Source organism: Paramormyrops kingsleyae, chromosome 14, assembly GCF_048594095.1.
Source record: "Paramormyrops kingsleyae isolate MSU_618 chromosome 14, PKINGS_0.4, whole genome shotgun sequence".
NCBI lineage: Eukaryota > Metazoa > Chordata > Actinopteri > Osteoglossiformes > Mormyridae > Paramormyrops > Paramormyrops kingsleyae.
The window spans coordinates 23606069-23633665 of NC_132810.1; the positions used below are offsets into that span (position 1 = coordinate 23606069).

The 27597-nt window shown below is 42.1% G+C and overlaps 2 protein-coding genes across 3 annotated transcripts in view; both read right to left on the reverse strand.

Moving 5' to 3' along the window:
• Positions 1-1528, reverse strand: part of gch1 (GTP cyclohydrolase 1) — a 78118-nt gene extending 76590 nt beyond the window's left edge. Inside the window, exon 1 of the mRNA XM_072698864.1 lies at positions 1055-1528. Within this exon, the coding sequence (XP_072554965.1) occupies positions 1055-1391 (337 nt within the window). The 5' untranslated portion in view covers positions 1392-1528. The remainder of the gene's footprint in view (positions 1-1054) is intronic.
• Positions 1529-1647: 119 nt separating this feature from the next.
• Positions 1648-27597, reverse strand: part of wdhd1 (WD repeat and HMG-box DNA binding protein 1) — a 79593-nt gene continuing 53643 nt past the window's right edge. For both annotated transcript variants that reach the window (XM_023839908.2, XM_023839909.2), the window contains exons 20-26: positions 26411-26547; positions 26094-26147; positions 25943-25974; positions 25689-25853; positions 23600-23724; positions 3400-3535; positions 1648-2505 (exon numbers count right to left, since the gene is read on the reverse strand). In XM_023839908.2, coding sequence (XP_023695676.2) covers positions 2338-2505; positions 3400-3535; positions 23600-23724; positions 25689-25853; positions 25943-25974; positions 26094-26147; positions 26411-26547 — 817 coding nt within the window. In that variant the 3' untranslated portion in view covers positions 1648-2337. The remainder of the gene's footprint in view (positions 2506-3399; positions 3536-23599; positions 23725-25688; positions 25854-25942; positions 25975-26093; positions 26148-26410; positions 26548-27597) is intronic.

Below are 27597 nucleotides of genomic sequence, written 5' to 3' on the forward strand. Positions count from 1 at the left end.
GATGTAGTAAAATGTGTCATCTTAAATGCTGGTTAAAAATTGTCAATAAATGGTAATAAACAAGATGGACTCACTGATGTCTAACAGCACCACAAAAGATGTTTAGAACTCTGCTGTTTTCTAAAAGATGACTATAGGAGAAACATAATTATGTTATTGTGTGATATATAACATACCAAAATGCATATTGAGTGATTTGCATTCTGCGTTTCAGAACTGCGTAATTATGTAACAGGTAAAGTTGTGGAATAAAAAGCATACTTCACATTTTTTCAAAAACATCAAGCCATCAGCTTCAGTATGAGTCATAGGCATTCTAAACCCCATTTATTCAGCCCCCCTATTTTCTGTCTCAGTCTGCCTGGAAGAAAGAAAAAAAAAATTTATATGGTGTTATGCCATATTTATTATGGGGGGAGGGGGGGCTGGTATGGGTGAAATCCTAGAATCACCCCTGATTTGAGTTTATACATCCTTCAAAAATCTTTTCAATAATATCTGAAATTTAAGTACATGCTGTTACATTAAAAGTCTAAACACTAGAAATGAAAGGTTCATGACACTAGAAATACCACCCAAAACAGGAGAATATGAAATAACACTGCTCCAGACAATTTTCTATGAGTGTGGAGCATGACAACGTTACCCTTTCCCCCCAATGTTTCCTGCTAAAGGTGAGTGATTTCAGAAAAAATAAGGTAAAGTGTACAATATCTTCCGTCTTATTTCAAAATTAAGCGATAACACTAGTTTTAATAATAGCCTATAAATTGTTTCCCTTTCTAGGCCTGAAAACCCATTGCATTTAAAAAATCTTAATTTTTCAAATGTGTACATAATGTAATGCATGTTGAAACATGCTGCTTCTACTATTTCATAGTTCTGTTTTGTACTAATTAAAAACAATGGGAACATGGGTGCACAATCCTACACGTCTGGGCTGAATGTATGCTTTTGAGCCATTTATAAAGTTACTTTTTAGAGTATTAGCGAGTTTACGCCCTTTAGCGTGTAGCACAGAAAGTGAAGTACAATACACTGACAGCTCACTTACCGATGATTTTCTCTTGATATCCTTTGGTGAAGTACTGCATTGCTGTCGCCGCTCGCCAAGGCGTTTTAAGAAGTCCCTGTCTTAGGGGATCCTCGCCAAGACCGCTGAGGATAGTACTATAGGCAGCAGCAATGCTCGGCAAGCTCGTTTCGTTGTCTTCAACACTTCGCGTGCGTTCTTCCTTCCAGCTTTCCATGAGGGGGGATGCCCGTGAGACAGTCTCTCCCGGAGTACCACTAGTCCGGCTCCTCACTTTTTTCACACTTTCAAAATGACCGTTTACAGAGTTGTTCTGCGTGTTAGTGGCTAGCTTTTCATTCTGATTAGAACGCTCCATTTAGACTTTAGACAATGCGTTAGTTTATGTTTTAAAGAAGAATAAAATAATCTTATGTGACCTTGTTTTACCAGCTGCCTGATAAGAAGAGCTGCAGTTCAAAGCGCGAGCTGCCTCAGAATAAAACGTGTGCAGGCTGTTGTTCTCTGGCTTTATAAAGACACGCAAATCCACAAGAATTACTATTGGTTACTAAAGCAATTCACGTGACCACCTATCAGTAAATTCTAAAATGAATCCACATACTATTCAATCATAGAGAACACCAGAACGGATGTTTCATTTAATTTACCATTTCTCTTTTGTTTAACAAAATAGCCCATCGTAACATGACGTTCAAAGCTTTCTAAAGACTGCAAAATTTAAGTCTGAAAGGCAAAAAAATTGTAAGAGCTTAATATACAACATTTTAATGCCAGAAATGCAGGCACAGGTGCAACGACCCCTAGGTTACTGATCTTTGATCAGTAAATACACTATTTAATTTGTACACCTAACAGATTTTGAAAATTTTTCCTAGAAATTAACTACAAATTACTCAATTTATTCACTAATATGCGCTGAATAAAAGTGATATACATCATCACATAAACAGAGGAGCACACACACAATACTGCATTTTATTTTATATAGTCAGTTGGTATAAAGAGTGATAAGCAAATTACACAAGTAAAAAAAAAACTCCAGAACTTGTAGTTGTAATAAGCTTAAAATATTTTTTGAGGAATTCACTTTCACAATGTTTTGCTTACATTTATTAAAAAGTTTGTTCAATTCAACTAACATACAGTGGAAAATGTTTAATTATAAACTATATAATTAAATGTTGAATTTCTAATTACACATCTAGACATATGCAAATTAAATGAAGTACTACAAAATCCGAATGCTTTGGAAAAGAACTACAAATTTATGACGGAAGTGACCTGAATTTTTAGTTCTGTTCTCAGTTTTTATTGAAAGCAAATGCAGAGAGCTTTGAAGTGTCTATGGTCTTTTTCTTCTTGGTATTGCTCTCCTTGTCATTTCTGAAATCATCATTGTCTTCTACCCTCGCTCTCTTCTTGACATCTGGCACCTCTCCAGTCTGCCCTTTTGCTCTTTCTGCCCAAGACTGAAGAGAAAAACATTTCACAAACAGGTTAAAATCATATAGGTAAATGTAGACTCATTTTTATTTATATGCAAAAGACATTCTTATGAATTAGAATCCTTTTGCTTAGAAATTTTATGGAGAGAAGTGGGGCAACAATTACATTTAGTGCATAGATGCAGACTTTACAATGCAGATGGAAACCTTTTTTACTAACTGCGACTGAAAAAATTAAACCTAGCAGTATTTTTATGTATAGTCTAATTATGGATGATCAATCCATTGGATGCAGCTGAGCGATGACTCATCCTTATCTCTTCAAATATCAATGGCAATGCTCACTAGCAGAAACCTCCCACTTCTATTATTTAGCCCTGATGAAACAGTCTACTTGTCTCCAATTTGCTGCCCCCCCCCCCAACAATCATTAGCATAAGATCAATAAACATTACTCCCAGCCTTCTCCCCAGGGTTTCCAAGCAACAAGTAAACCCTGGTCCATTTTGGTTGTCACCACTTGCCAGGGGCTCTAGTATCTATCACCTTTCCCTGTTGATAGGCATTTTTAATGCAAGGTCACAGTGCACATAAAGGAGACTGAAAACACATTTTTGCAACACTTACCAACAGGGCCCAACTAAGGAAAATTTAGAGCTTCATTTTAGGAAGGAGGATGGATAAGGTGGTTTAAAAAATGACAAGCAGGTTTATATAACCTCTATCATGTAGAGTCAGAAAATTGAACTACACCATACAGATTTTTTATTTATTTGTTAAAGGGCATTAACATATCATTTGTTTTCAATACCTTCTAGATCAAACAAGTAAAACTAACATTTAGGTCAGTTTGCAATGTACATACAACAGATGCACAAATGCAGCATCAAATATCAATGCCTCCATAATGTTCCCTACCAATCGGTCCTCTGCTGTCAGTGTCCGGAAATGACCCATTGCTTCCTTAATGATGTCCGTTTCTTCGAGGTCTGGATTTTCTGCTAGGAGGCTACTGCGATTTTCCTCAAGCCACAACTGAAAACCTGTTTTAGGCCTAAAAAAATGAATGAAATGTGCAGTTAGACCTGAATGCAGTCAAATAGGATATTGCAATGTTTACTGGTTTCTTAGAGGTTGTTTACTCCAGTAAAACACAAAAATTCCAACCATTCAACAGCTTTGGATTGCTGAATGAAACTGAAGTACCAAGAGGAAACCCCCAAAACACAGGAAGAACATGCAAACTTTACACAAAAAAAGGGCCAAGGCCCAGGCCCCCACCCTTGAAGGTTTGAGCCAAGTGCTACTCACTGAGCTCTGTAAAATTCTACAGAATGGTTGATATTTAGGTTTAGTGGTTTAATAGACATTTTTGACTTTACAAACATTTCACAAATATTACTACTACACAGTACATGTTGGTGTATGGCAGGGGTGCCCAACTACAGTCCTGGAGGGCCAGAGCCCTGCACATTTTTGGGTTTCCCCTCATTTAACACACCTGATTCAACTCCTTGTGCTAATTACCACACATCTCTTGAGCTGAAACATTTATGGTGGAACAGGGAAAGAACTAAGCTACACAGGGCTCTGGCCCTCCAGAACTGGAGTTGGGCACTCCTGGTGTATGGTTTTTCTCTGTGTAATCTGGTTATATCCTGCCATTCAAAGACAGACAGGTTAAATGCCCACTGTTTAATTATGTCATATATGATCATTGAATATGTCAGCATTTTTCAACCAGTGTGCCATTGGAACTGGCCAGGTGTGCCATATGTGTGTATGTATATACAGATGTGGATAAATTTGTTGGTGCCCTTACAGCTCATTGAAACCATGTTTCATTTCCCCTGAAAAGTGATTCAATTAAAAGCAATTATGTAATGTATAGCTGAATGTGAGAGTAAACCAATAAAATTGTGAAAGGAAATGATTTGTTGTTTATTGTACAAAGACGTGCTGAAATACTATAGACAGATTTGTTGGTAGCCCTAAAGAGAATATTTATCATTGTGACCTCAGTTGTACTTATACTTAAACGTTCCTGTGACCTCAGTTACCAATATTATTGAAAAGAACAAGGTTTGTGGGACTGTAGCCAATCTCCTAGGACTTGGACGCAAGAGGAAATGCAACCCCAGGTTCATCAGAAGGATAGTGCGGATGACAGAAAAAGAGCCAAGGAAACCATCCAAAACCATTCAAGGTCAAAATACATCACTTTCTTATTGCACCATCTGTTGCATTTTGAACAATAATGGGCTCCATAGAAGACGACTCAGGAGGGCTCCACTATTGACAGAAAAACATTAAAAAGCCAGAGTGGAATTTCGCAAAATGCATGTTGACAAGTTTCTGGAAGAATGTCCTCTGGACTGATGAGACAAAACTGCAGCTTTTTGGCCAGTCACATCAGCTCCATGTTAACAGAAGGAAAAATTAAGTTAAAAGAAAAGAACACCATACCTACTGTGTCACGCCCGGCTCGTACGATCCTCGTGTGTGCCACGCCCCCTCATTACCTCGTGTTCATATCTCATTGTAATCACCTGCTGCTTGTTAAGTTCAGCCTGTCTTGTATATTTAGTCCGCGTCTAAGTCAGTATTCTCCAGATCTGTCATTGTGGTGTAATGTAATGTTTGTGGATGTCTGCCCTTCACCAGCCTAATAAATCCCCGTTTGCCTGTCTGTTCAGCTCAACTCGCCTACGTGCCTGCCCGCCTGATCCATCAACGTAACAGAATGACAGATCTCGGGAACGACTCACTGCAGCAGGCAGAAGACCCATGGCTTGTCCTACTGCATGAGGTGAGGTACTGGCGAGAGAGCCCCGGCTTATTAGACGTAGCCGAATAGAGTTGGACCCTCCTACAAGAGGTCACCCCACGCACAGAAATGCACGCAAGAGTGACGGAGAGGCGACTCCAGCCGCTCGCCTTCTCAGAGGCAACCCCGCCTCCACCAACCTGCCCCGGCCGGAGAAAAAGAAGGGAAGAGGAGAAGAAGCCCCGACGATCTTCTTGGGGGCGTGTTTTCTCTCCGAAGCGCCTCTCCCCGCTGAATGTCAGGAGGAACCTAATTCAGCAGATCCCAGAGATCACCACAGCCACGCAACCACCGTCACCATCAGCCTCCGTATTTCAGGGTGGCCACCTGCAATATGTGGGGATCAGGGCCGTTTTGGACGCTATCCCGCAGGTCCTGCGATCCCTTAAAGGGACCAAGCCTCTCCGGGAAGCACCTCCCCTGGACACGCTGGCTGAGGCACTCGATCTACTGCCGGCTGCTGCCGCCACGCTCGCGGCACCGCCTGATGTCTTGCCCATCGTGTTTGTCTTGCCCGTCCTGCCTGTCTCTTTTGATACCCTGTCCATCTCGTCAGCGCCCCCTGCTGGCCGAGTGTGGCCGGTTGCCGTGGCACCGCCCGCTTCGCCCGCAGCGACGCCTGCTGTTCCGGCTCTACCTGCACCTGTGGTCCATACACTGCCCTCACTTGCTGCCCCGGCCCAGTCCCTGCCTGTCCCGGACCCTGCTCCAGTTCCCCCAGCCCTGGTCCTACTCCCCGATGAGGTCCCAGACTGTCCGACTAGCGCTCCTTCCTCCTTGGAGGAGGAGGAACTCGAATGGGACCCCTCGGGCACCTCACTAATGACTCCTCTTCTCTGCCGCCGCCTGTCGCGGCTTCCCCTCCCTCCTTTCCTACGTTAGGCTCGCCTCCGACTGCCTCCACATCTCCCCTGGTGCCCCCTCCGACTCCCTCCTTGGCTCCTCCATCTGTCCTTCGTCCTGTCTCCCATCGTGGTCCCCTCCTGCTCCCTCCTCCCGGTCGCCTGTGGCCCCTCCGGCCGCCGCCCGTCGCGGCTCCCTCGGGCTCCCCTTTGTTCCCCGTCGGTCTCCCCTGTCTGCTGCTAGTTCCTTCGTCCCTCCTGTTTCTGCTCCTCGTCCCTTTGTGTCTCCTGGGTTCGCTCCTGATCCTTTTGTTCCGCCTGTCGGTGTTTCCCCGATGCCCCCTTTTCCTTGTCTATCTGTCAGCGTTTCCTGTTCTGTCAGGTCCTGTCCTATTTCTTGTCCCTGTGCCGGTTCTGTGTTTCCGTCCTGTTTCCTGTGCCCTGTTAATGGTTTTGGTATTGTCTTTCAGGTCCTGTTTCCCCAGTCTCGTTTCGTCCGTCGCCTCCCCTTGTCTGTGCCATTTTCATTTGTTTAATTATATAAAATACTCAACTGAATCAATAATCAAAAGCAAAGTCTGATTTGTGTTAAATTTGGAATAAACCAAAAAGGATGCCATTAAAATTTTGTCAGTTACAAATTTTCAGAGGTAGTTTTTTTTGTTTTGAGTGGAATGGTACCAACAAATGATCACACCTCTGGGACCAGTCTCCGCCTGGGTTACATGTGTGGAGTCTGCATGTTCTCCCCATGTTGTTGTGGGGTTTCCTCCAGGTACTCTTGTTTCCCCCCCACAGACCAAAGATATGCTAAGGCTAATTTGAGTTACTAAATTGCCCATAGGTGTGCATGTGTGAGTCAATGGTATGTGAGTGTGCCCTGCAATGGGCTGGCCCAAAGTCCTGGGTTGTTCCCTGCCTCGTGCCCGTAGCTTCCGGGATACGCTCCGGACGGCCCGTGACCCAGAAGGGTAAGCAGTTTGGAAAATGGATGGATGGATACACACATATATACATACACACAGGTCAGGTCAGGGAGCATGCGCTGGTGCAGCACGTTGCCGCACCCACCACACAGCAAAACTCCTCGGGATCCCGGCCAGCAATCCCCCAGGCAGATACACGGTCCAGGCCCACCCTCCGGAAATGGCCATCGAACTGCTGCAGCCAGGTGTTACGTGGGCGTCTCTCCTTGGCCTGGTCCAGCCACTTGGGTCCTCAGCAATGAGGATCCTGCGAGCCGGATCACCCTCAGGGAAATGCTGTCTCACAGCCATATAGCAAGACTAAAGACTTGGACCTTTGTCCTCTTGCAAAGATATCAGGAATGCCACACACCCCTTTCCAGCAACTTCATGACCCCCCCCCCCCATGCTCTTCCAATCCGTCTACTGATTTCATAGGAAAAGTCACCAGAGACATGAATGTCGCTACCGTGGTAGGTAAATCTCTCGACAAGGTTGACATTCTCCCCGTAGACAGGCTGTGCCTGGATCATTAAATGCCTGGATCTTGGCCTTTAACCCTCTGGGGTCAAGGATGTCGTCGGCAACATTGAGTACTTATCGTGTCTATTTCAGTTTATATCTCACTGAAATCTTAATGTAGAATCATAAAAAAACGCTGTCTAAATCCGTAATCTGTCTTCTTTTCAAAATGTCTATTGTCGGAAGTATTAAAGTTTTTAAAATTAGGTTAAATTGGCAAAAAAGTAAACCATGTTGTTATCTTACTTTGTTTTACCTGCATCGGGGGCGTGTAATACAGCTCTCACCTGAAGATTCACATTATAAATAGCCGCATTAGCGCGTATTCAAATCGCATTCGCATGGTAATTTGAAGAACAGCGCAACGGTGAAACGCGATCCAGATACTTCCCCGTCAGAGCCATAAAAGGGGGGTAGGGACGTGGCCAGGTGACAATGGCTCATTCATACACATGAAAGTTGCTACATATTCAATGAAAGGAGCCAGAAATAGTGGCATGAGTTAGCTTTTTCTGATTTATTTATCCAACTGAATGTTGCAACTACACCATTTAGTCATCTTCATGTAGCCAAGACTTTGGTGATCAGATATCTGGGATCAAAACAAACTGCAAGCATTGCTTACTGTGTACTTTTATAATGTTTCTGCAAGTGTTCTAAACTGCATTTTGCAATATCTATACTTTGATGTCAAATTACAAACTTAAAAATCTAACATATTTACTATATACATTAAAATAAAGATGAGTGTAATGGCAAAACAAATATATAAGAAATAATCTATTTGCCATGAATTAAGTTTATGATATTTGAAGAAATGTGTGATCATGCCCCAGTCGGTGAAAGGGTGTTTCCTACCCCTAAACCCCAGAGGGTTAACCAGGACACCCACAACCAGACACTCAGGACACTTTTCCACTGTACCAGGTACCGTACTTTCGGTACTTCCATAAAGTACCAAAAGTATGGTATTCCACTGGCGTAAAAACTGGTACCGGCACCAAATGACATTATCAGTGACCGCCCCTGACTGACATCATCACAAAGCGCGGCGCGTTCTTTCTTTCGCTGAATTCTGTTATTATTTCACTCCTGTTATTATGATCCTTCTCTTGCCTGTAGTCCTGCTTAAATTTTTTTATTTTCAAGCGGCATTGTTTGGTGTTTCTGGTGTGGGCCCCTTTCTTTCAAGCGACTTGCTATTACAGCAAATACTTTTTTATTTCGAGCCGTGCCATCCAAATCCCGCTGGATCTGTTCATCCAACCATATGGCGATTAAAGCCTGTGTTTCCTTGTTTGTCCATCCTTCCATTTTACTTTTTTAAAATATTTTTGTTTCTACTGGTTTTTATTTAATTTCTCGCTGTTCGCTGTGTTTCAAAAGAAGGCGGTTGTATTTTGTGTTTCAGTGGCAGGCTATTTGCATGACCAATAGATAGCAAATACGTTTGCAAGTCCCACCTCAAAGTAGGGCTGAATGATTTATCGATTTCAAATCAAAATCGCGATTTGAAAGAACGTGATTAGTGTAACAGGTTGTTATTTTAATTTTGTTTATAATTATACAAGATTCTGTTTTCTTTTTTCTGTTTAACCTAATGGGTACAATATCCCTTAATTTTTCCCATGATGCTCTTGTCCTGCATTGCCCCTCCCACTGTCTTTTCTCCTTTATAAGGGTCCCAATTTCGTTTCCTCTTCCCTTTGTTGTACCGCACACGCGGGAAGAGGTAAGGATCTAGTGGCAGGGTCCCTTGGGTTAATAAATCAGTTATTTGTTATAACCAGTTAATTCATTCTATAATATGAATAGGGGTTAAAGACATGTCCATATATAATATGAATATCTGTTATTTTACTTTGTGTAGAGAGAGCGAGAGGGCCTGAGCACATGTGGTTTATCCCCCCTCTAATTGTTTCAAACAGGTATGTCTTTATTTGTATAAATTTACTTTATTAATATCATTTTTTTTTGTATTAAGCTCAGCGCGAATAACGTGTGCATTCGCCCTTTGTTGTACCGCACACGCGGGAAGAGAGAGAGCGAGAGGGCCTGAGCACATGTGGTTTATCCCCCCTCTAATTGTTTCAAACAGAGTTCAATAAACCCCCAGAACGACAGCGACGTCTGCTTCATCCCCTTTCTTCTGCACCCCACACACCTGTCTAAACCCACAACACAACGCAGAGTATAGGCAGAAATCCACCGGTTACATCTGGTGCCGTGAGTGGGGGTGTTGCAGCAGCCTGGTCAACTTTAGTCGGAAAGGAACCACTAACACTAGCACAAAAACTGGCCGGGGAAATACTTGATTCAGGGGTAGGCTGCTGGGCCAGCTTACAGTTACAACATGGTGAAGGTGACACATCCACACTCTGTCCATGAGCCGACACACACTGGGGGCGAGGGTTTGCCCCAACAGGGAACCTCATGCTACTCATGTGGTTGTCCAACTGATCTTGCACCTCAGCAGCAGACCACTTCTGTGCAGGCTTAAACTTAAAAGAAACAGCGAGGTCGGGGTCTGGGCAATGTGCTATGAACATCATCACCGCCTCAACACTAGGATCTTCAACACTCTTCCCCCTCCTTCGCAGACATTCATCAACTGCATCAATGGACTTATTAAGCCTTATCCAGTAGTCCAGAGGAGACTCACCAGCTTTTGGAAGGGTGCTATAAAAATCCTTCATAGGAATGTTGGAGTGGGCAAAGTCACTAAAGTGGCGTCTCAGGATGTCAATGACTGCTGAGGGCAGTTCGGTAGGCGCTAACCCAACCTGGCTGCGAAGTGACACCCTCACAACATCCCTCGCCCTCCCAGCCAACCTACTCATTAGGAATTCATACATCTCACTGTGGGAAGCGTATGACATCTTGGCAGCATAGCTCTCCATCATGTCTATCCACTCATGTATGGAGAACTTGTCAGAACCATCTCCTTTAAAAAATGGAGGTGGCTCCGAGCCCGGCTGCACTACCACCCTCAACTGTGAAGGTCCAGAGCCATTAGCAGACTGGTTAGATGGATGAGTAAAAGACTGACTACCACTGGGCTGGTGCATGGTGGAGAGGTTAGCTGCAATATTATCCCCAATCTGTTTTGCTAGGTCAGTGATTATGCCACTTAGCGCATCAGATGATACCAACTGGATAGGGTTGGGATGAGGCTGCGAAACAGGAGTAGAAGTATTGGGCTCCATAGTGGATCCTAAGTAATGCCGTTGCGCCTGGATAGCACTGCTCCCCACAAAAGGTGCTACTCCATCCCTCCCATCACTGGACAAAGACCAGCCCCGCCCCCTACCAAAACCATGTGCAGTAGAGCCTGGTTAGATAGACCACCCATATCAAATAAGCCCTCACTATCCATGGCCAAAAACAAAAAAATAATTATTAGATATGTGCCTAACGAATCAAAGCAGGTGCAGAGGGAAAATTTAAAAAAATGACACCGTCAGGTTATGCCTTTACACCTCTAGAGCATAAGAGTACCTGGCTGCTGTGGGGTGGGGGACCGAATCCCAGAGAGAAAAGATGCACTACGCTAACATTAACCGTGTGGTCAAGAAAAGGAAAAAAAATAATTGTACAGTAAAACAGCTTCCCAAAATAAGTTCTTTTAAACAACGGGCACAGAGCATTACCAACAGCATATATTAGGTAAGTACTCGTGGCTACATCGCTAGCGCATGTAAATCGCGGTTCGCTAAATAAACAGCAGCTCAACGTAAAAATACATAACAGTAAATTAAACACCGACCGACCGTTTAGGAGCACAACTTACTAAGCGTCCAAAAGAATGAACACTGAAGACGTGCCTTGATCAGTCCCTAACAGCTAACTCTTCCAGCGTCGCTCTCTGTCCGCTTTCCTCGCACTGGCGCTCGCACACCATCCGGGTCACGGCACCAGATGTAACCGGTGGATTTCTGCCTATACTCTGCGTTGTGTTGTGGGTTTAGACAGGTGTGTGGGGTGCAGAAGAAAGGGGATGAAGCAGACGTCGCTGTCGTTCTGGGGGTTTATTGAACTCTGTTTGAAACAATTAGAGGGGGGATAAACCACATGTGCTCAGGCCCTCTCGCTCTCTCTACACAAAGTAAAATAACAGATATTCATATTATATATGGACATGTCTTTAACCCCTATTCATATTATAGAATGAATTAACTGGTTATAACAAATAACTGATTTATTAACCCAAGGGACCTTGCCACTAGATCCTCACCTCTTCCCGCGTGTGCGGTACAACAAAGGGAAGAGGAAACGAAATTGGGACCCTTATAAAGGAGAAAAGACAGTGGGAGGGGCAATGCAGGACAAGAGCATCATGGGAAAAATTAAGGGATATTGTACCCATTAGGTTAAACAGAAAAAAGAAAACAGAATCTTGTATAATTATAAACAAAATTGAAATAACAACCTGTTACATTAGCAAATCGCAATGGCTGCGATTTAGGACATACATTATACAGCACGTCGGACCCAGGCTTTAAAACTGTTGTAAGAATAGTTTTCCAAACTCATACTGTGCTCCCTATGTGACCACAAATCACAAGCGCCATGCTCCTTATGTGACAGTCAAGCTCACCAATCAGAAGTGGCCCGAGGCGACGGAGTACAGGCCCAGAAACAGCAAATACGTGAAACCCAAAGAAAATGTTGCATTCGCGGTGCGGAAAAAATATTGATTCTGCTACTGAGCTATAAGTGAATTGCCTTCCTATTTCATGGTCCAAGATTGTTTCAGAAAGGAGCTATCATCAATAGAACCGGCGAGCTCCTTTTAAACAATGCAATATACTTCAGCATATCATACCGGGATTATAGCATTAGTATATCGCTAACCCATCAAAACAACAATGAGACAGTCAGTAATTCTCACAGCAGCGGAGTCGGTGACCTCCAAAAAAGTCGTAATACCCACAATACAGTCGTGTTTATGTCATATGTTTTTGTGCTTATTAAATTGAAGTGTTTTCAAAGATTAATCCCACAACAGTAATAAAATAAAAGTCTTGCTTTAACATAAATACTAAAAGAATATATCGCTTTAATCGCTATTACAGTTGCGTATAGGCACGCGGTCTTATTTAGAAAACATACAAAAAGAGACGCATATAATGTTTAATCATTCGTTTTGTATTTGTCCGAGTAACAAAGCAAATGAATGACAAGCTGCTTCAGTCGAAAACTGCATTTTACTTCTCATTTAAAATAAAATGCAGGGTTGGCAACTTTGGCTAGCTGCATAGAGTGAGATTTTCTGTTCTATGTTCTGCACACACATTTACATGTATGTAAGTTTTATTACCTTGTAAATAGTCTGTAGGGTTTGCAAACTGCCGTAACGTTTTTGATGCAGCTAATTTTAAGTTCAGAATGGAACTTCCCTGGTGAACACCATGGGAACACATCCCTGGTGAACCCCAAAATCAACGTAGAGGTTCTCCCTTCATTGAATACGTAACAACTTTCATGTGTATGCATGAGCCATTCTCACCTGGCCACAACCCCCCCCCCCCCCTTTAATGGCACTGATGGGGATGTATCTGGATTGCGTTTCACCATTGCGTTGTTCATCAAATTACCATGCCATTGCAATTTTAATACACGGTAATGCAGCTATTTAAAATGTGAATAGCGATCTTCAGGTAAGGACAGCACTACACGCCCCCGATACAGGTACAACAAAGTAAGGTGACATGGTTTACTTCTTTGCTGATTTAACCTAATTTTAAAAACTTTAATACTTCCGACAATGGACATTTTGAAAAGAAAACAGATTATGGACTTAGTCCACGTTTTTTTTCATGTTTCTACAATAAGATTTCAACGATTTATGAACTGAAATACACAAGAAAGATACGCGGCATCGCTGACGATGCCATCGACCCCAGAGGGTTAAGAAGAGGATACGTTTATTGCAGTTTAGAAAGATAAAGGAATATTTTAAAATAAATTTGTCTGCAGCTCATTTTGTTAAAAAATCATGAGAAAATCATAATTTGAACTCAGAATCCTGAATCGTATCGAATCGTGAGTTGTGTATCATAACATCCCTACCCCAAACCCATCACTTTGGAAAGGCAGTTTGAAACGCAAGAGAAGAAACAAAATCCTTTTCATAGTTTATTGGTAGATGGAATGAAAAATGAAACTGAGCAGTTGCTATAGAAAGCGATAAATATGATGCAGTGCCTATGCAGAGTTAACGGAAATAAAATAATTCAGTATTATTAACCCTCTGGGGATGAGGGCGATGCCACGTACCTTTCTCTTGTATTTCAGTTTATATCTCGCTGAAATCTTTATGTAGAATCATGGAGAAAAAAAAAACGCTAAATCCGTAATCTGTCTTCTTTTTAAAACGTCCATTGTCAGAAGTTTTTAAAATTAGGTTAAATAGGCAAAAAAGTAAACCATGTCACCTTACTTCGTTTTACCTGCATTGGGGGCATGTAGTACCGCTCTCACCTGAAGATCGCTATTCACATTCTAAATAGCTGCATTACCGTGTATTCAAATTACAATGAACAACGCTGAAAAGAACACAAGTATGAGATTTGCTGCTCAAAGTGCCAATGCTGATGCAAAGCTTCAGCAGCAGAGACGTATATAACCGATCAGTGTAAACACTACACAGACATGTGCTCTTGTGGGCTTATTCACACATTTCTTTACCCAATACCAACGGTCGGATTATCATGTCGTTATGTGCGATTTGCAAGTGGGCGGGCGATCAGAGCTGCTTCAAGACTCAAATGCTTGAGTCAGTCACTCTTGTTCTTTTTTATTCGTATCACAAAGCTGTAAAAATATATTTCGTTTCTACCTATAGATATTTGAAAAGTTGACCATCCAAGGTTTCTGAGGCTGTCTTTTAAATGTTTATATAACAAAAACTCGCAGTGTTTTTAAAACGGTTTGGCGAAATTTCTGTTTTACCCCGCGAGCAGGATAGCTGACTCCAGAGGGTCAAACAACTGCTCAAAGTAGCCGGCCCCAGCAGGCCACAACTGCAGTGTCATCCATAAGGACCGTTCCATCACTCACTCTGACTGCAAGTCTCCGAGGAACAGATTCAGATGTGTGTAATGCTTCAATTCCTCTGTAAGCAGGATGTGCATCACTAGACCACAGATCGTGTGTCACCTGCTCACAGATTTGTCTAACAAACGCCTCCTCACCATCCTTCTCAGTTCCTGGTACAGACAGGAGTTGCCACCAAGTTGTGCGCTGTGACTCTTCTGGATAACACACCTCCTTCTGGGAACACTGGCAACACTAACACAACCCTCGGCAACCTTCAGGGTCTAATCACGGAAGGTCTCCCACATCACACTATAGTCAGCAGTGGCACCCAAGTCATTCACACAAATTGCATGCAAACTCATCAAAAACAGCTTGATCTTGGAGTCTGGTTGAGTCCAGCCTTGTTCTCCTAGGTGGTGGTAGCCTACTGGATCTAAGCTGAATCGTCAGAGTAGCAACAAGTCTGTGGTCAGAATTCACAAACTGGGCACTTCTGTAGACCCTGCAGTTCTGCAGGAGCCTCCAGTGTCTGCCCACGAGGATGTGATTGATCTCCTTCACCGCACCACCAGTATTGGAGTACCAAGTCCAACTATGCAGCTCAGGGCGAGTAAAATGTCTCCCTCAATGAGATATCACTCACCGTGGTCGGAGCATACACTGAGACAACAGACAAGACACCCAAGGAGTGCCTTAGCCTGAGTGTCATAATACGCTTGTTGAAAAGAGAGACGTCAGAAACCATCGGAAGGAGCCGATCTGCTACGGCAACAGCTACTCCCTGAGTATAGCAGCCATCAGACCGACCAGACCAAAAGTAGGTATACCCACCTACAGAGATCTGACCACTTCCTGGTCTGCCTACCTCAGAGAGTGCTGCCACCGAGATGCGCAGTTTACGAAGCTCCCCCGACAGCAGAGGAAGATGGTCATCTTGCCAAAGAGACAAGATGTTCCATGCGCCTACACGGATGGGTCATTTCAAACTGGGACCCAAGTGCTGCCATGTAGCAGGCGACGCCCCGTTCCCCAACAGGCCTGACCCTATAAGCTCTCAGATGGTTTCGACTCATCTAGGGATGGGGGTCCCGGAGGTTTTCCCCCATCCCCTTCATGGTGCGTGCAGCCTTCCTGCGGGCGGCTGCAGGACAGCTACTCTCGCGGAGAGCAGAGTATCGTGCTTGTTTGTGTCGAGCAGTCGTGAGTTGTTTTATGGTAGTTCGAATGCCAATCCCGCCACCAACCCCCAGAAAAAACTGTTTCACTGCAAGCTGGGGGACTACTCAAAAAAATATTAAGAGACCACAGCACAATTTTTTGTTTCACTCATTTCTCAATTTATGGGTGGGTGTATATATTTTTCTGCAAACTGCAGCCTGGTTCTTCTCTGTTTCTCATTAACGAAGGGCTTCTTCCTTGCTTTATGGGACTGCTTCTAGGAGGCTGATACGAACTGTCCTAGCAGTGCACTTCACACCTGCACTTAATGTTTCCCATTCCCTTTGACCTGAGGTCATCCTTCAATTCATAAGAAACTGTCAGATAAGTTAACGGTCATCTCTGGCATTAGAATGTTACTTCCACCTTTTATCTGGCTGGTTTGCGGTTGTTCCGAAAGTCTTCTGCTTCACCTTATGTTTATGTACTGCCATCTTAGAAATTTTGAACCTGAAAGCATCCTGCTGCTCAGTGTAACCTTCTGCCAGCAGAACCACAATTAAACCATGATTTAAAAATGCAGATTTGTTTAACAATATAGTGGTCTCAATTTTTTCCATGGCTGTGTACACACACACACACACACACACACAAAAATAGACTCAGAAAAAATTACAGACAGTGCAGTGTCAGTGTTGCTACCATTTTTGACCACGTACCTGTGCAAACTGAGCTTTTCAAATTCAACTTGCATAAAAAACAAAAACAGAAATATTAAGCACAGTTGACAGCACATCTACGTGTGTGCTTCTCATAAATTCTCATAAATTCTAGCCATGATTCTAACACTGCATTCTAAGTAGGCTCAACACTATATTTTTACCTTATTCACCAGTAATATCGCCTCTTAAAACATGATGCGGCTGCTGAACTGTCCCTTTATCACTGCAACTTCAGTGCTTATGGTTTCCATGCTATAACAAAACAGGCACATGTGGTCTGCTCTGCTGACCTATCTTTTGCTGACTACCCTGAGCTTATGAGAATAGGTGGCGGTAGGAACGTAGATCTAACGGGAAATTGAGAGATTTGCCTTCTGGCTCAGCTCCCTCTTCCCCATAACAGAGCATTACTGCCAACACAGCACCAATGTGTCTGTCGAACTCCCACTCTCTTCTACCCTCATTCATGTACAAGACCCCAAGATGTATCTGTAGTATTTAGGCAATCCTCAAAATATTCCTTCCATCGCCGGTACCTGACTATATCCCCAGTTGAGGTCAAGAGTTCTCCATCCCTGCAGTAAATAGAATTGGTGAAGCCCTGCTTCCCCCTCCTGAGTCGCTTGACGGCTAGCCAGAACCTTTTCAAGGCTGACTGAAAGTCCTTCTCCACAGCCTCACCAAACTCCTCCCACACCTGAGTTTTTCTCCCCACAACTGCCAGAGCCACTTCTCACTTGCCCTACCGGTACCCGTCTGCTGCATCAGGAGTCACGCAAGCTAAGCGAACCCAGAAGGCCTCCTTCAGTCTGACAGCTCCCTTCACCACTGTTGTCTACCACAGGGTTCGTGGATCACCACTGAAACTTGCACCAACAACCTTATGGCCACAGCTCCGCATTGCCACCTCAGCAATGTAGTACCGGAACATGGCCCATTCAGACTCCATGTCCCCTGACTCCCTCAGGAGAGAAGAGAAGTTTTGCCGTAGGTGTGAGTTGATCTCCCAGACAGGGGCTTACCAGCACACCCTCATTATGCGTTTGGGTCTACCAGGTCTATCCGGCAACTTCCCCCACCATCAGATCAATCTCACCACCAGATGGTGATCAGTTGACAGCTACACTCCTGTCTTCACTTGAATGTCCAAAACATATGGAGGCAGATCCAATGATACAATTACAAAATTGATCACTGAACTGCAGCCTTGGGTGCTCTGGGGCCAGGTGCACTTATGAATATGCATATGCTCAAATATGGTGTTTGTTATAGACAAACTGAGATTAGCACAGAAGTCTGATAACAGATCACCGCTTGGATTACAATTAGGCAGGCCATTCTTCCTAATCACTCCCTTCCAGGTTTAACTGTCATTACCCACGTGAGCACAATAACGGAGTCCCCAGAAGAGGCGCCTTGCAGCACCCCCTCCAAGAAGACCGGATATTCCTAACTGCACGGCACCTCTCACCATGGGCAACAGAAAGGAATCGAGTCCACCCCTCTCCAGGAGTTTGTTTCCAGAGTCCGAGCCATGCATTGAGGTGAGCCAGACTATATCTAGTCAGTATCTCTATACCTCCTGCACCAGCGCAGGCTCTTTTCCCACCAGAGCAGTTACATTCCATGCACCTAGAGCCAGTTTAGCCCTCTGGGCCCTGAGGCCTCTTTTCCACTTTCGGGGTAGTCTGACATGCCTTGACATTTTAAAATATTTCACCTATCTAAAAAACATTTATCACAAATTATTACACGGCTCTCTGGAATGCTTGATTCTGATTGGTCAGTTGAGACATTTGCAGGTTCGTTATTTTCAAATAATGACCGCTCCAAAATAATAACGCATAGCCGGTACTACTTGTATGTTTAAAATCCCTCCGAGCCAACAAAGATTACCGTTTGGCGCCATCTTGTGACACACTGGACAACCACAATTAACAATGGAAAATTGAGACATTAATTTTAACATATACGGTAAAAACAAAACATTTGAACAGTGGATAGATTCGGACGAATCAAATGACTCCCCAATTAAGACGAAAAAACGAAAATTGAACCACAAAGAACATACAACGACAAGACACAGAGAGCTTACTGAGACTGAACTTGACAAAATAGAGTATGACAGCTACGAAGCCAACACACAAAAAAATACAGAATGGGCAATAAAACTTCTCAAAGACTGGCTAAAAGAGAAAAAATGGAGACAGCTAGACTACGACAAGTATGAAGCAGAGGATCTTAATAAAGTATTACGATCATTTTATGCATCTGTTCAAAGTGCGAACGGTCAAACTTATTCAATAGCCAGCTATATGGCCATCAGGACTGGCATTGCCAGATATTTTAAAAAGTTTGATATCCTGAAAAGTCCAACCTTCAGCTCCAGCAATGCAGTTTTTAAATCTACAATTAAAGTCATTCGTAAAGCTGGCAAAGACATTAGTCACCATCATCCACCGATCTCACCAGCAGACATGCATCTAATACGAAACTCCGATGTGCTGTCGCCAGACACAGCAACTGGTCTAGTTCGGAAAGTGTGGTTTGATGTACAACTACATCTAGCAAGACGAGGCAGAGAAGGGAACCGAGATTTAAGAAGGGATTCTTTTACCATGAAATGTGACGACAATGGCACCGAATACATTACTCTGTCCCACAATGCAGAGACTAAAAACCACAAAGACTCGAAAGATCCATGTAAAGAAAATTACAGAGGCTGCATCTTCGCTGAACCCAACAACCCTAAGTGTCCTGTTGCTACTTTCAAAAAATACCTGGCACTCTGTCCGTCAGACGCAGACGCATTTTATCTTCATCCACTACGACAAAACCAGGAAACACTGAACAAAAGAACAGTCTGGTACTCTAAAGAGCCGATGGGACATAACTACCTTGCCAAGATGATGCCCACAATCAGCGAAGCAGCTGGCCTCTCACAAAGATACACAAACCACAGTTTAAGAAGCACGGCTGTGCAACTTCTCTCGCGTGCCGGATTGGAAACAAGAGAGATTATGACTGTGACCGGACATAGATGTGAAAGCAGTCTAAAGACTTACTGGACTCCGACCACCGCTGACAGACAGAAATGGAGCAGTATACTCTCATCAAATCCTGACAACAGCTTGGCAAGCAGTAAGTGTTCGTATTAAATATAATATTTATCATAAAATTCAATCACCAACATAGTTTAATGATAAGTGTGATTTTAGGTGCAGTCAACAAAAAGTCCATAGAGAAAACTTTCGCTGACTCTACCAAAAACATCAACTTCAACATCCCCGCTGGGACCACATTTACAATGTCACAGTTCACAATTAATGGAAATGTGCAATTTAATACTTGTAAATAAATAAAATAGATACGTTATTATATAATCATATGTAGATGTTATAAATTGTCTTACTAACGTTTGAATGTTAGTCAAGTGGTCCTATATCGTTTCGCGGAAGGATAAAAATGTTAATTTAAAACAAATATACCAATAAAATGTTTGAAATTCATATTCATGTCAATTTTTTTCCTTATGTGGCAAGTAGCCGTGTAATAAGCGGGATAATGTACAGGCAGCCGGTAGTTATCGCGAAATAAGCCCCTTCAGTGTGATACAAGACCCTCCGCTTCGCGTCGGGTCCTGTTCACACTGTCGGGGCTTATTTCTGCGATAACTACCGGCTGCCTGTACATTATCCCTTACATGTTACATGTGCTTTTATTCAGCACAAACTCAGCACCAATAATCTGAGACCACTTAAAATGTTGTTAGTTATTCTATTTTTTGTTAAAATCAACTTTAAACATATACTTTTCAAAAACCTATTTTCAGACATGCTGAGAAATTGTAAAAAATCACATTATAGACATTTCTAGCTAAGACTTTTGAGCTCTGAAGCTTATAGACACGGGTTGGCTACACATAGGTGAAAGAGACATTCGGAAATTTTATGTGGTTTAATTACTAAAGTGTTAGAACTTTGGAGTGACACTCTTTTTCTCAAAGTCAGTGGCCTGCACAATGAATATTGATGGGATAGGTGTCCTCACACCTGTAGTAGTTTGCATACTGTCAATGGCCCATCAGTCTGGAATGTCACTGCACCCCACACCCATCACTTTGGAAAGGTAGTTTGAAACGCTAAAAAAGTAGCAACAATAAAATCCCCTTCACAGTTTATTGGTAGATGGTAGAGGTGGGCGATAAATCGATTTTATCGATTCATTCGAATTTACAGTTCAGGACGATGTGTTTTTACGAAAATCGATTTTATTACTTATTTTGCACGCGAGCGCCAAAAGCGGAACTAATGCGACGCACCGTCCTTCACGGGTTTATTAGCGCGCGCACCCAAACACTGTAGCAGATTCACAAACAACATGGCAATAGTTCGGTTTTGCGCCACCCGACACTGACCAAACAAGTCCCCATTGCAAAGTCTGTTTAAAAACTGTTGCGGAGTGGGAGAAGTGCAGCTCCCAGCAAAATGAAAACAGCCGCAGCACCAGCACAACATCCAAAGTTAAGCAAGCAACCGTCCCTGACACGTTTTCGAACTGTGTGCCATATGATAAGAATGGGGCACGATGGAAGGCGACAACAAACGCTGTCGCGATGTATATTGCAAAAGATGTGCTGCCCATACATACTGTGGAAAAGCCGGGATTCATTAACATGCTAAAAGTTTTTACAAGTTTCAAAAAGTGTTTACAATGGCGTGGTCTGCCATCTGGCATCTTTTTTGGCTTGTCAGATTACACTTATCAGTTAAAAAAAAAAAACTTGTTTTGAACCATTTATGTGTCACCTATAGTTTGATTTTGAGTAGGGGAAGGGAAAATCGATAAAAATCGAAAAACGGATTTATTGTGAAAAAAATCGGAGATTTTATTTTTAGGCCATATCGCCCAGCTCTAGTAGATGGAATGAAAAACTGTGACCATATAAATATAGAAAGCGATAAATATGATGCAGTGACTATTATTAACACTCGGGACGAGGGCATCATCGACAGCGTATCTTTGTGTATTTCAGCTTATATCTCGCTGAAATCATTATGTGGAATCATGAAAAAAACACTGACTAAATCCGTAATCGGTCTTCTTTTCAAAACTTCCATTGTCGGAAGTATTGAAGTTTTTAAAATTAGGTTTCTTTGTTTTACTTGCATCAGGAGCGTGTAGGACCGCTCTCAGCTGAAGATCGCTATTCACGTTCTAAATAGGCTGGGTTTGAACCAGCGATCTTGTGATTACAGGCACTCAGGCTTAGCCCACTGAGCCATGGACACAGGTATGAGATTCGCTGCTGAAAATGGCAACATTGGCGCAAAGCTTTAGCGGCAGAGACGTATCCGTGTGCTATATTGTAGCCGATCAGTGTAAACACTACCCAGACATGTGCTCTTGTTTATTTTGGTCACAATAGGTGTATTCACATATTTCTTTACCCAATACTAACTGTCGGATTATCATGTTATTATCTTGCGAATAGCGCGATTTGCAAGTGGGAAGGCGATCAGAGCTGCTTTGAGACGCAGACAAGTAAGTCAGTCACTCTTGTTCTTTCTATTCATATCACTAAGCTGTAAAAATATATTTAGTTTCTACCTATATATATTTGAAAAGTAGACCGTCCAAGGTTTCTGAGGGTGTTTTTAAAATATGTATATGACAAAAACTCAGAGTTATTTAAACGGTTTGGTGAAATTTCTGTCAGGTCCCGTCGGCGGGACCGCCGGTCCCAGAGGGTTAGAGTAGAGATGTGTAGCTGACAATCGGTCTGCCGAGGCCCCTGCCTATGACTGCTACCTGATCTATACTGCATTTGACCCCCACGGCACCCCCTGCAGGTGGCAGGCTGACAGGAGGGCAGACCCATATTTCTTTGAGCTATGCCTGGCCGAGCCCCATGGGTGGAGGTCCAGCCACCAGGCACTCGCCCTCGAGTTCCCGCCCCAGGCCCGGCTCCAAGGCGAGGCCCCGGTCTCCTCAATCCTGGTGGGGGAACAGACTCCCATGATGACTACGATAAAGGACCATATCTGAACTGCACTTAGTCCAGTAGATTAATCTATCAACTCTGTTTGTTCAAATAATCAATAGAAACATTTGTAAATGTATTTTATTGATGTGACTGCTTGCTGCAGCAGTAAGGGTGAACTTATGGGGCAACTTGAAACTTGTGGGTTAACTTGAAACTGCATCTTCCCAATTGCATCATCAGTCAAATAGCTGAGTGAGACATCCCAGGGGGTAGGGGGTGGGGAATGGGCACGCACATGATAGCACCACCAACTTATTTGAGAGCCTCTGGTGGTAGATAAGTTCTGTTTGGCTCTATAGTTACTTTTCACTCCTACATATTGCAAAAACTTCAAATATTGCAATATGAACTATTTCAGTATTGTTCAACCCTAACACATTCACAAAAAATAATATTAATTCAGTTATATTATATAAAAAGTCGCAGCTAAGTGATGGGCTAACCATTTTAGCAGGGATTACTCGTATTTTGATATACAGGAATTGTAGAAAGTATATTTATTTTGCTTAAATCAAAGTGATGGCAAAGATAGGCTAGGCTACTCTGAGAGGCTAAATGGCACATATTTATTGCTAATTTCCCATTAGCAATGAATCTGGCAAACCAAAATGTCTTCTTTTAAGATGCATTTGTATTGCAGTCATATTGTGATGATATTTAAATTCTGCGTTGTAATATTGACAGACGACTGCATTTTTATTCACTGTTAATGTGAAGTGCTTCCACACAAACAATGCTTTCGGTCTTTATTTGGACCCACATCCTCTAAATGCTGTCCTCCTTTAGCCATATTACCGAGTAATCAATTAGTAAAATTTTTCTTGATGGTTTTTAAATTATTGATTTATCGTGATAGCTTCAGTACATTTATTTAAGTAATGTCCAGGAAAATATGAAATTCAATGTTATTTCTGTGTGGTGCATTTTCCCCAAAAAAGATTACAGAGCAACTGCAAGGACAATACACTGGCACGAAAGCAAAAATTCAAACTTACTTTATGTTCTCTGAATGTTGAGCAGAGGCACCCTGAGATGCATGACCCTCTTCCTCAGTTGATTCCTTCTCCATTTCCTTTTTTCTTGCTTTGGGGCCACTTATTTTAAGCAGAGTAGTCTGTGTCTGGAAAAGACAGCCTTAATGTCAAGCCACTCCACAACCGAAGAATCACAACATAGAATGTTTTTAATCACAAGTAAGGCAGACAATTGTTTTGATGGTGCGCTATCCTTTGACTACCAATTGTGCCTAACACCTGTTCAAGTAATCTTTCTGTAATCCTGTGCTACAGAAAGTAGACATGCACCAATACCGATATTCGGTTCGGTATCGGCGCCGATCCAGACCTATTTGATGGATCGGGTATCGGCCATGCGTGACTGATCCATGTCCTGTACTTACTTGTTTAGTTTTTGGCAATCAATCGCACGACAGCTCTTTCCCATTTTACATGTGTTTTTTTGCGGCATTCAAATCGAACGCTTTCGCTGCCCCTCAGTCTTTTTTGCTACTCAGTGGGTGTGAGTACAGTGACTTCCGCCTGCTCTGACGTCATGCGCATACCCTTCGCAGTATGAGGAGCGTAAGATAAGATGTGACGATCTGGGAGTATTTTACGCTTTTAACAGAAACCAGTAGCACAGCGATTTGCAATCTATGTAAAATAAAGTTTTGAGCTGGGAATAGCGTTTAATGCACAATCCCATTTAACAAAGCGTACGCAACTGCGAGACAAAACAAAGCAATGGATGATTTGGGAGTCGCTACCTTAATTGGACTGTTTTGCGAACTCGCTGCAGCTTGTGATACAAGAGGGGCTGCCATCACAACAAAAGTGTAAATTTTAAGCATTCGCCACTTGTGTATACTTGCTTTGCAGATATTCATATTGAACTGCAAATGCCTCAAAAACGTTTAAAACAAACGAGGTGGAATAGTACGTTATGTATGTTTGTAGTAGCCCAATTAAATATTTTTTGTCATACATTTTTTCCATCTGTATTTACTAGCTTAAATAAATTAATATATAAAGTATAACAAAGTAAAATGCTCTTGTATCGGAATCTGTATCGGTATGTGCAGTTGTGTATCGGAATCGGATCGGAACCAAAAAAATGTGGAACGCCCATCTCTAACAGAAAGTCTTGGGATGCTACCTTAATTCAGTAAAGATGTTGCAGATTTATTTGTTTCATAACAAAAGTCCATTGACAAGCAAAGTTTGAAGGGGGCCTGTTATTTTTTTTCCAGTTTTTCCCTTCCTTTAGCGTGTTATATAGCTTTATGTGCATGTAAACAGTCTGAAAAGTCTTAAGGCCCAAAGTACACACCAAAATAAGTAACTTTCACCACAGAAACCACTTATCTCTAATCTACCTGAAATACTTTATTGGAATTCTAGCCCTTACTTCCATGAAATGGCGAGGTTACCTCGTAACACAATAGCTATTGGCTGCATATCTGCAAGGATATGTCTGCAGACTGCAAAAGAGGTTGTAGGACAAACTGTCTGAAATGCTATGTCAGAGCTTTAAACCCCACCCCAACGAGCCCAATGCACAGAGATGTACTGGATGAGAAACAGAGATGTACTGGATGAGAAAAATGTGTTTTTGGAACACTGAAGCATGTAAATCTGTTGTAGACCCCAAAAGGGCCCTTTTAGCATATCTGCACATATCTTCCACACAGTAAATTTTTTTGACCAACTCATTCAGCTCTGTTTCTGCAATTTTGCAATTAATTCCAGTACAGTCAGTGATCCCAAAGGGATACTAAACCCAAATGGTTATCAAAATTTGAGCCCATTCAGCCACAAGCGTATGTGAGAAGCCAGTCTACTGATAAAGAGGTTCTCTCTTTCAGACTCAGAATACTCTGCGGCACATGGTACAATGTAGACCTCTCTGTACCTTAATATGCTCAGGCCATAAAACTTTCTAGTACAAAAGAAAAGTCTACAATTAAAAATAAAAAACTATGAATTGTTACAGTTAAACAAATTGATAATTTCCTGGACTTCCTATACCTTCTAAATTTATGTATTAAAAATGATGTGTCCACCTTTCCTATAGCAGTGTGTTTACCTTGGACTTGGGTCTTGGCGCAAGAGGCTTCAGAATTGCATCCTTGCCTGCCTTCCCTCCAGAGAAAACCCCAGAGGAGGACCGTTTGCATGATGCAGTCATACTGTCCAGGATGTTCGTCATACGGGAAGGAACAAACGTAGCAGGAGCTTTTGAAGATGACACCTGGAAAACAAAAACCATCTTGATAGCAAACACAGAAAGACAAAAAGGTTATAAGACAAGTTACACATCCCTAACTGATAATGTCTTACCTTAAAAGGATTTACACGGCCGTCTTTGCTAGCTGCAAAATGTGGATAACAAAATAATTATCACTCAGGGATTCACAATCATGAAAATCTAAAAAATTGTTACAAAATTAAATGAACTAAATGCACTTTTTCATATGAAATATTTACTTACAAGGTTTTGGAGATAGTGTATCATGTGAAATATCTTTGTTAAATAGATTCAGACCTGCAAATTGAAGAATGTTAAGGGAAAAAAAGATTATACCATATAAACTGATGGACCATCAGTTGGTTTATTTCAGAAATTGTTGAGCTTACGTTCCAGCACATTCATTGGTAAACATGCTCTAAAATGTTGTTATTCACACTGACCATTGCTAAATATTCTTCACATTTTACTATACTGAATTCCAGGAATACCATAAACTTGTACTAAATCATTAATTCATTAAACTAGAGTTTTGGAATTGAATATCTGTAGGAACATACCTGGTTTACCAATCTCTTGGATATTCATTTGCTCCTGCTCATCTTGTTCCTCAAGACATCCTTCCTGCATAACTTCCTGTTCTCTGTAGCTACCCAGCTGCTGAACTTCTTCACACTCACTCTCTGATTGGTTGCACCTGTAACAACCATTCTTTGGTCAATTTGGATGAGCCAATTTTGTTAGGTAGACAATCATTATGTTACAATGACACTCATATGAAAATACATATCTTTAGTTAGACAATCAATTTAAAAATTCCAGTTCAGACACAACTTTGTCTTCTTAGGATTGAGCCATAACAAAACAAGTAATGTATCCAATAACCTCTTCAATAAAATACACGTTTTTCCCCCATTGACTGGTGTAATCGAGTTAAGTATTATAAGTTAAGTATTTCAAGAATGGTTGGTGCACGTTATCTGAGAGCTAGAAAGGTACACAGTGGAACCTGAGTTCTTGAACATCTCTCATCTCATACAATTCGGTTCTCGACCATATTGTTTGATGAAAAAATGTCTGTTGAACATATTTTCGGTTCTCGATCAACCAACCCTTTCGCGCCAAAACCGGTCTGACAAACCATGTGTCTTTTTATGCTTAAACAAAGGAGAGAATGCATGCATGAGTCTACCACTAACATAGCATAGTGAACATCTCCATCAAATTGTGGCATGTATATTATGATGTTTGGTTTTACTTTTGTTTTTAAGAAAGTCACCATGGGTCCTAAAAAGGTTAGTGAGAAGAGCAAACCAAAAAGGAAGAGAATGATGAATAAGCTTAAAAGTACAATAACTGCAAAATATTTTCGCATATCTGACCTCGCTACAGAGTGGAATGACAAAATCATTTTTTCCATTTCATGCATTTATGGGTTTTAAAATTTTTATTTGTTTTAGTATTAGGTACATATTTTTACAGGTTCAAATAGGCAGTCATTTGGGGGTCTGGAACGGATTAACCCAATTTACATTATTTCTTATGGGGAAACATTGATTCAGTTTTTGACCAGATTAATTCTCAAACAACCTTCTGGAATGAATTAAGATTGAGAACCGAGCTTCCACTGCATTTAAAATGATGTTAACTAAACATACATATTTATTTAAACAAATTTAAACAAATATGCATTCTGGGGGAGTAACAGTAAACAAAATTCATGGTTTGGGTCAAGCTTTGGTTTTGG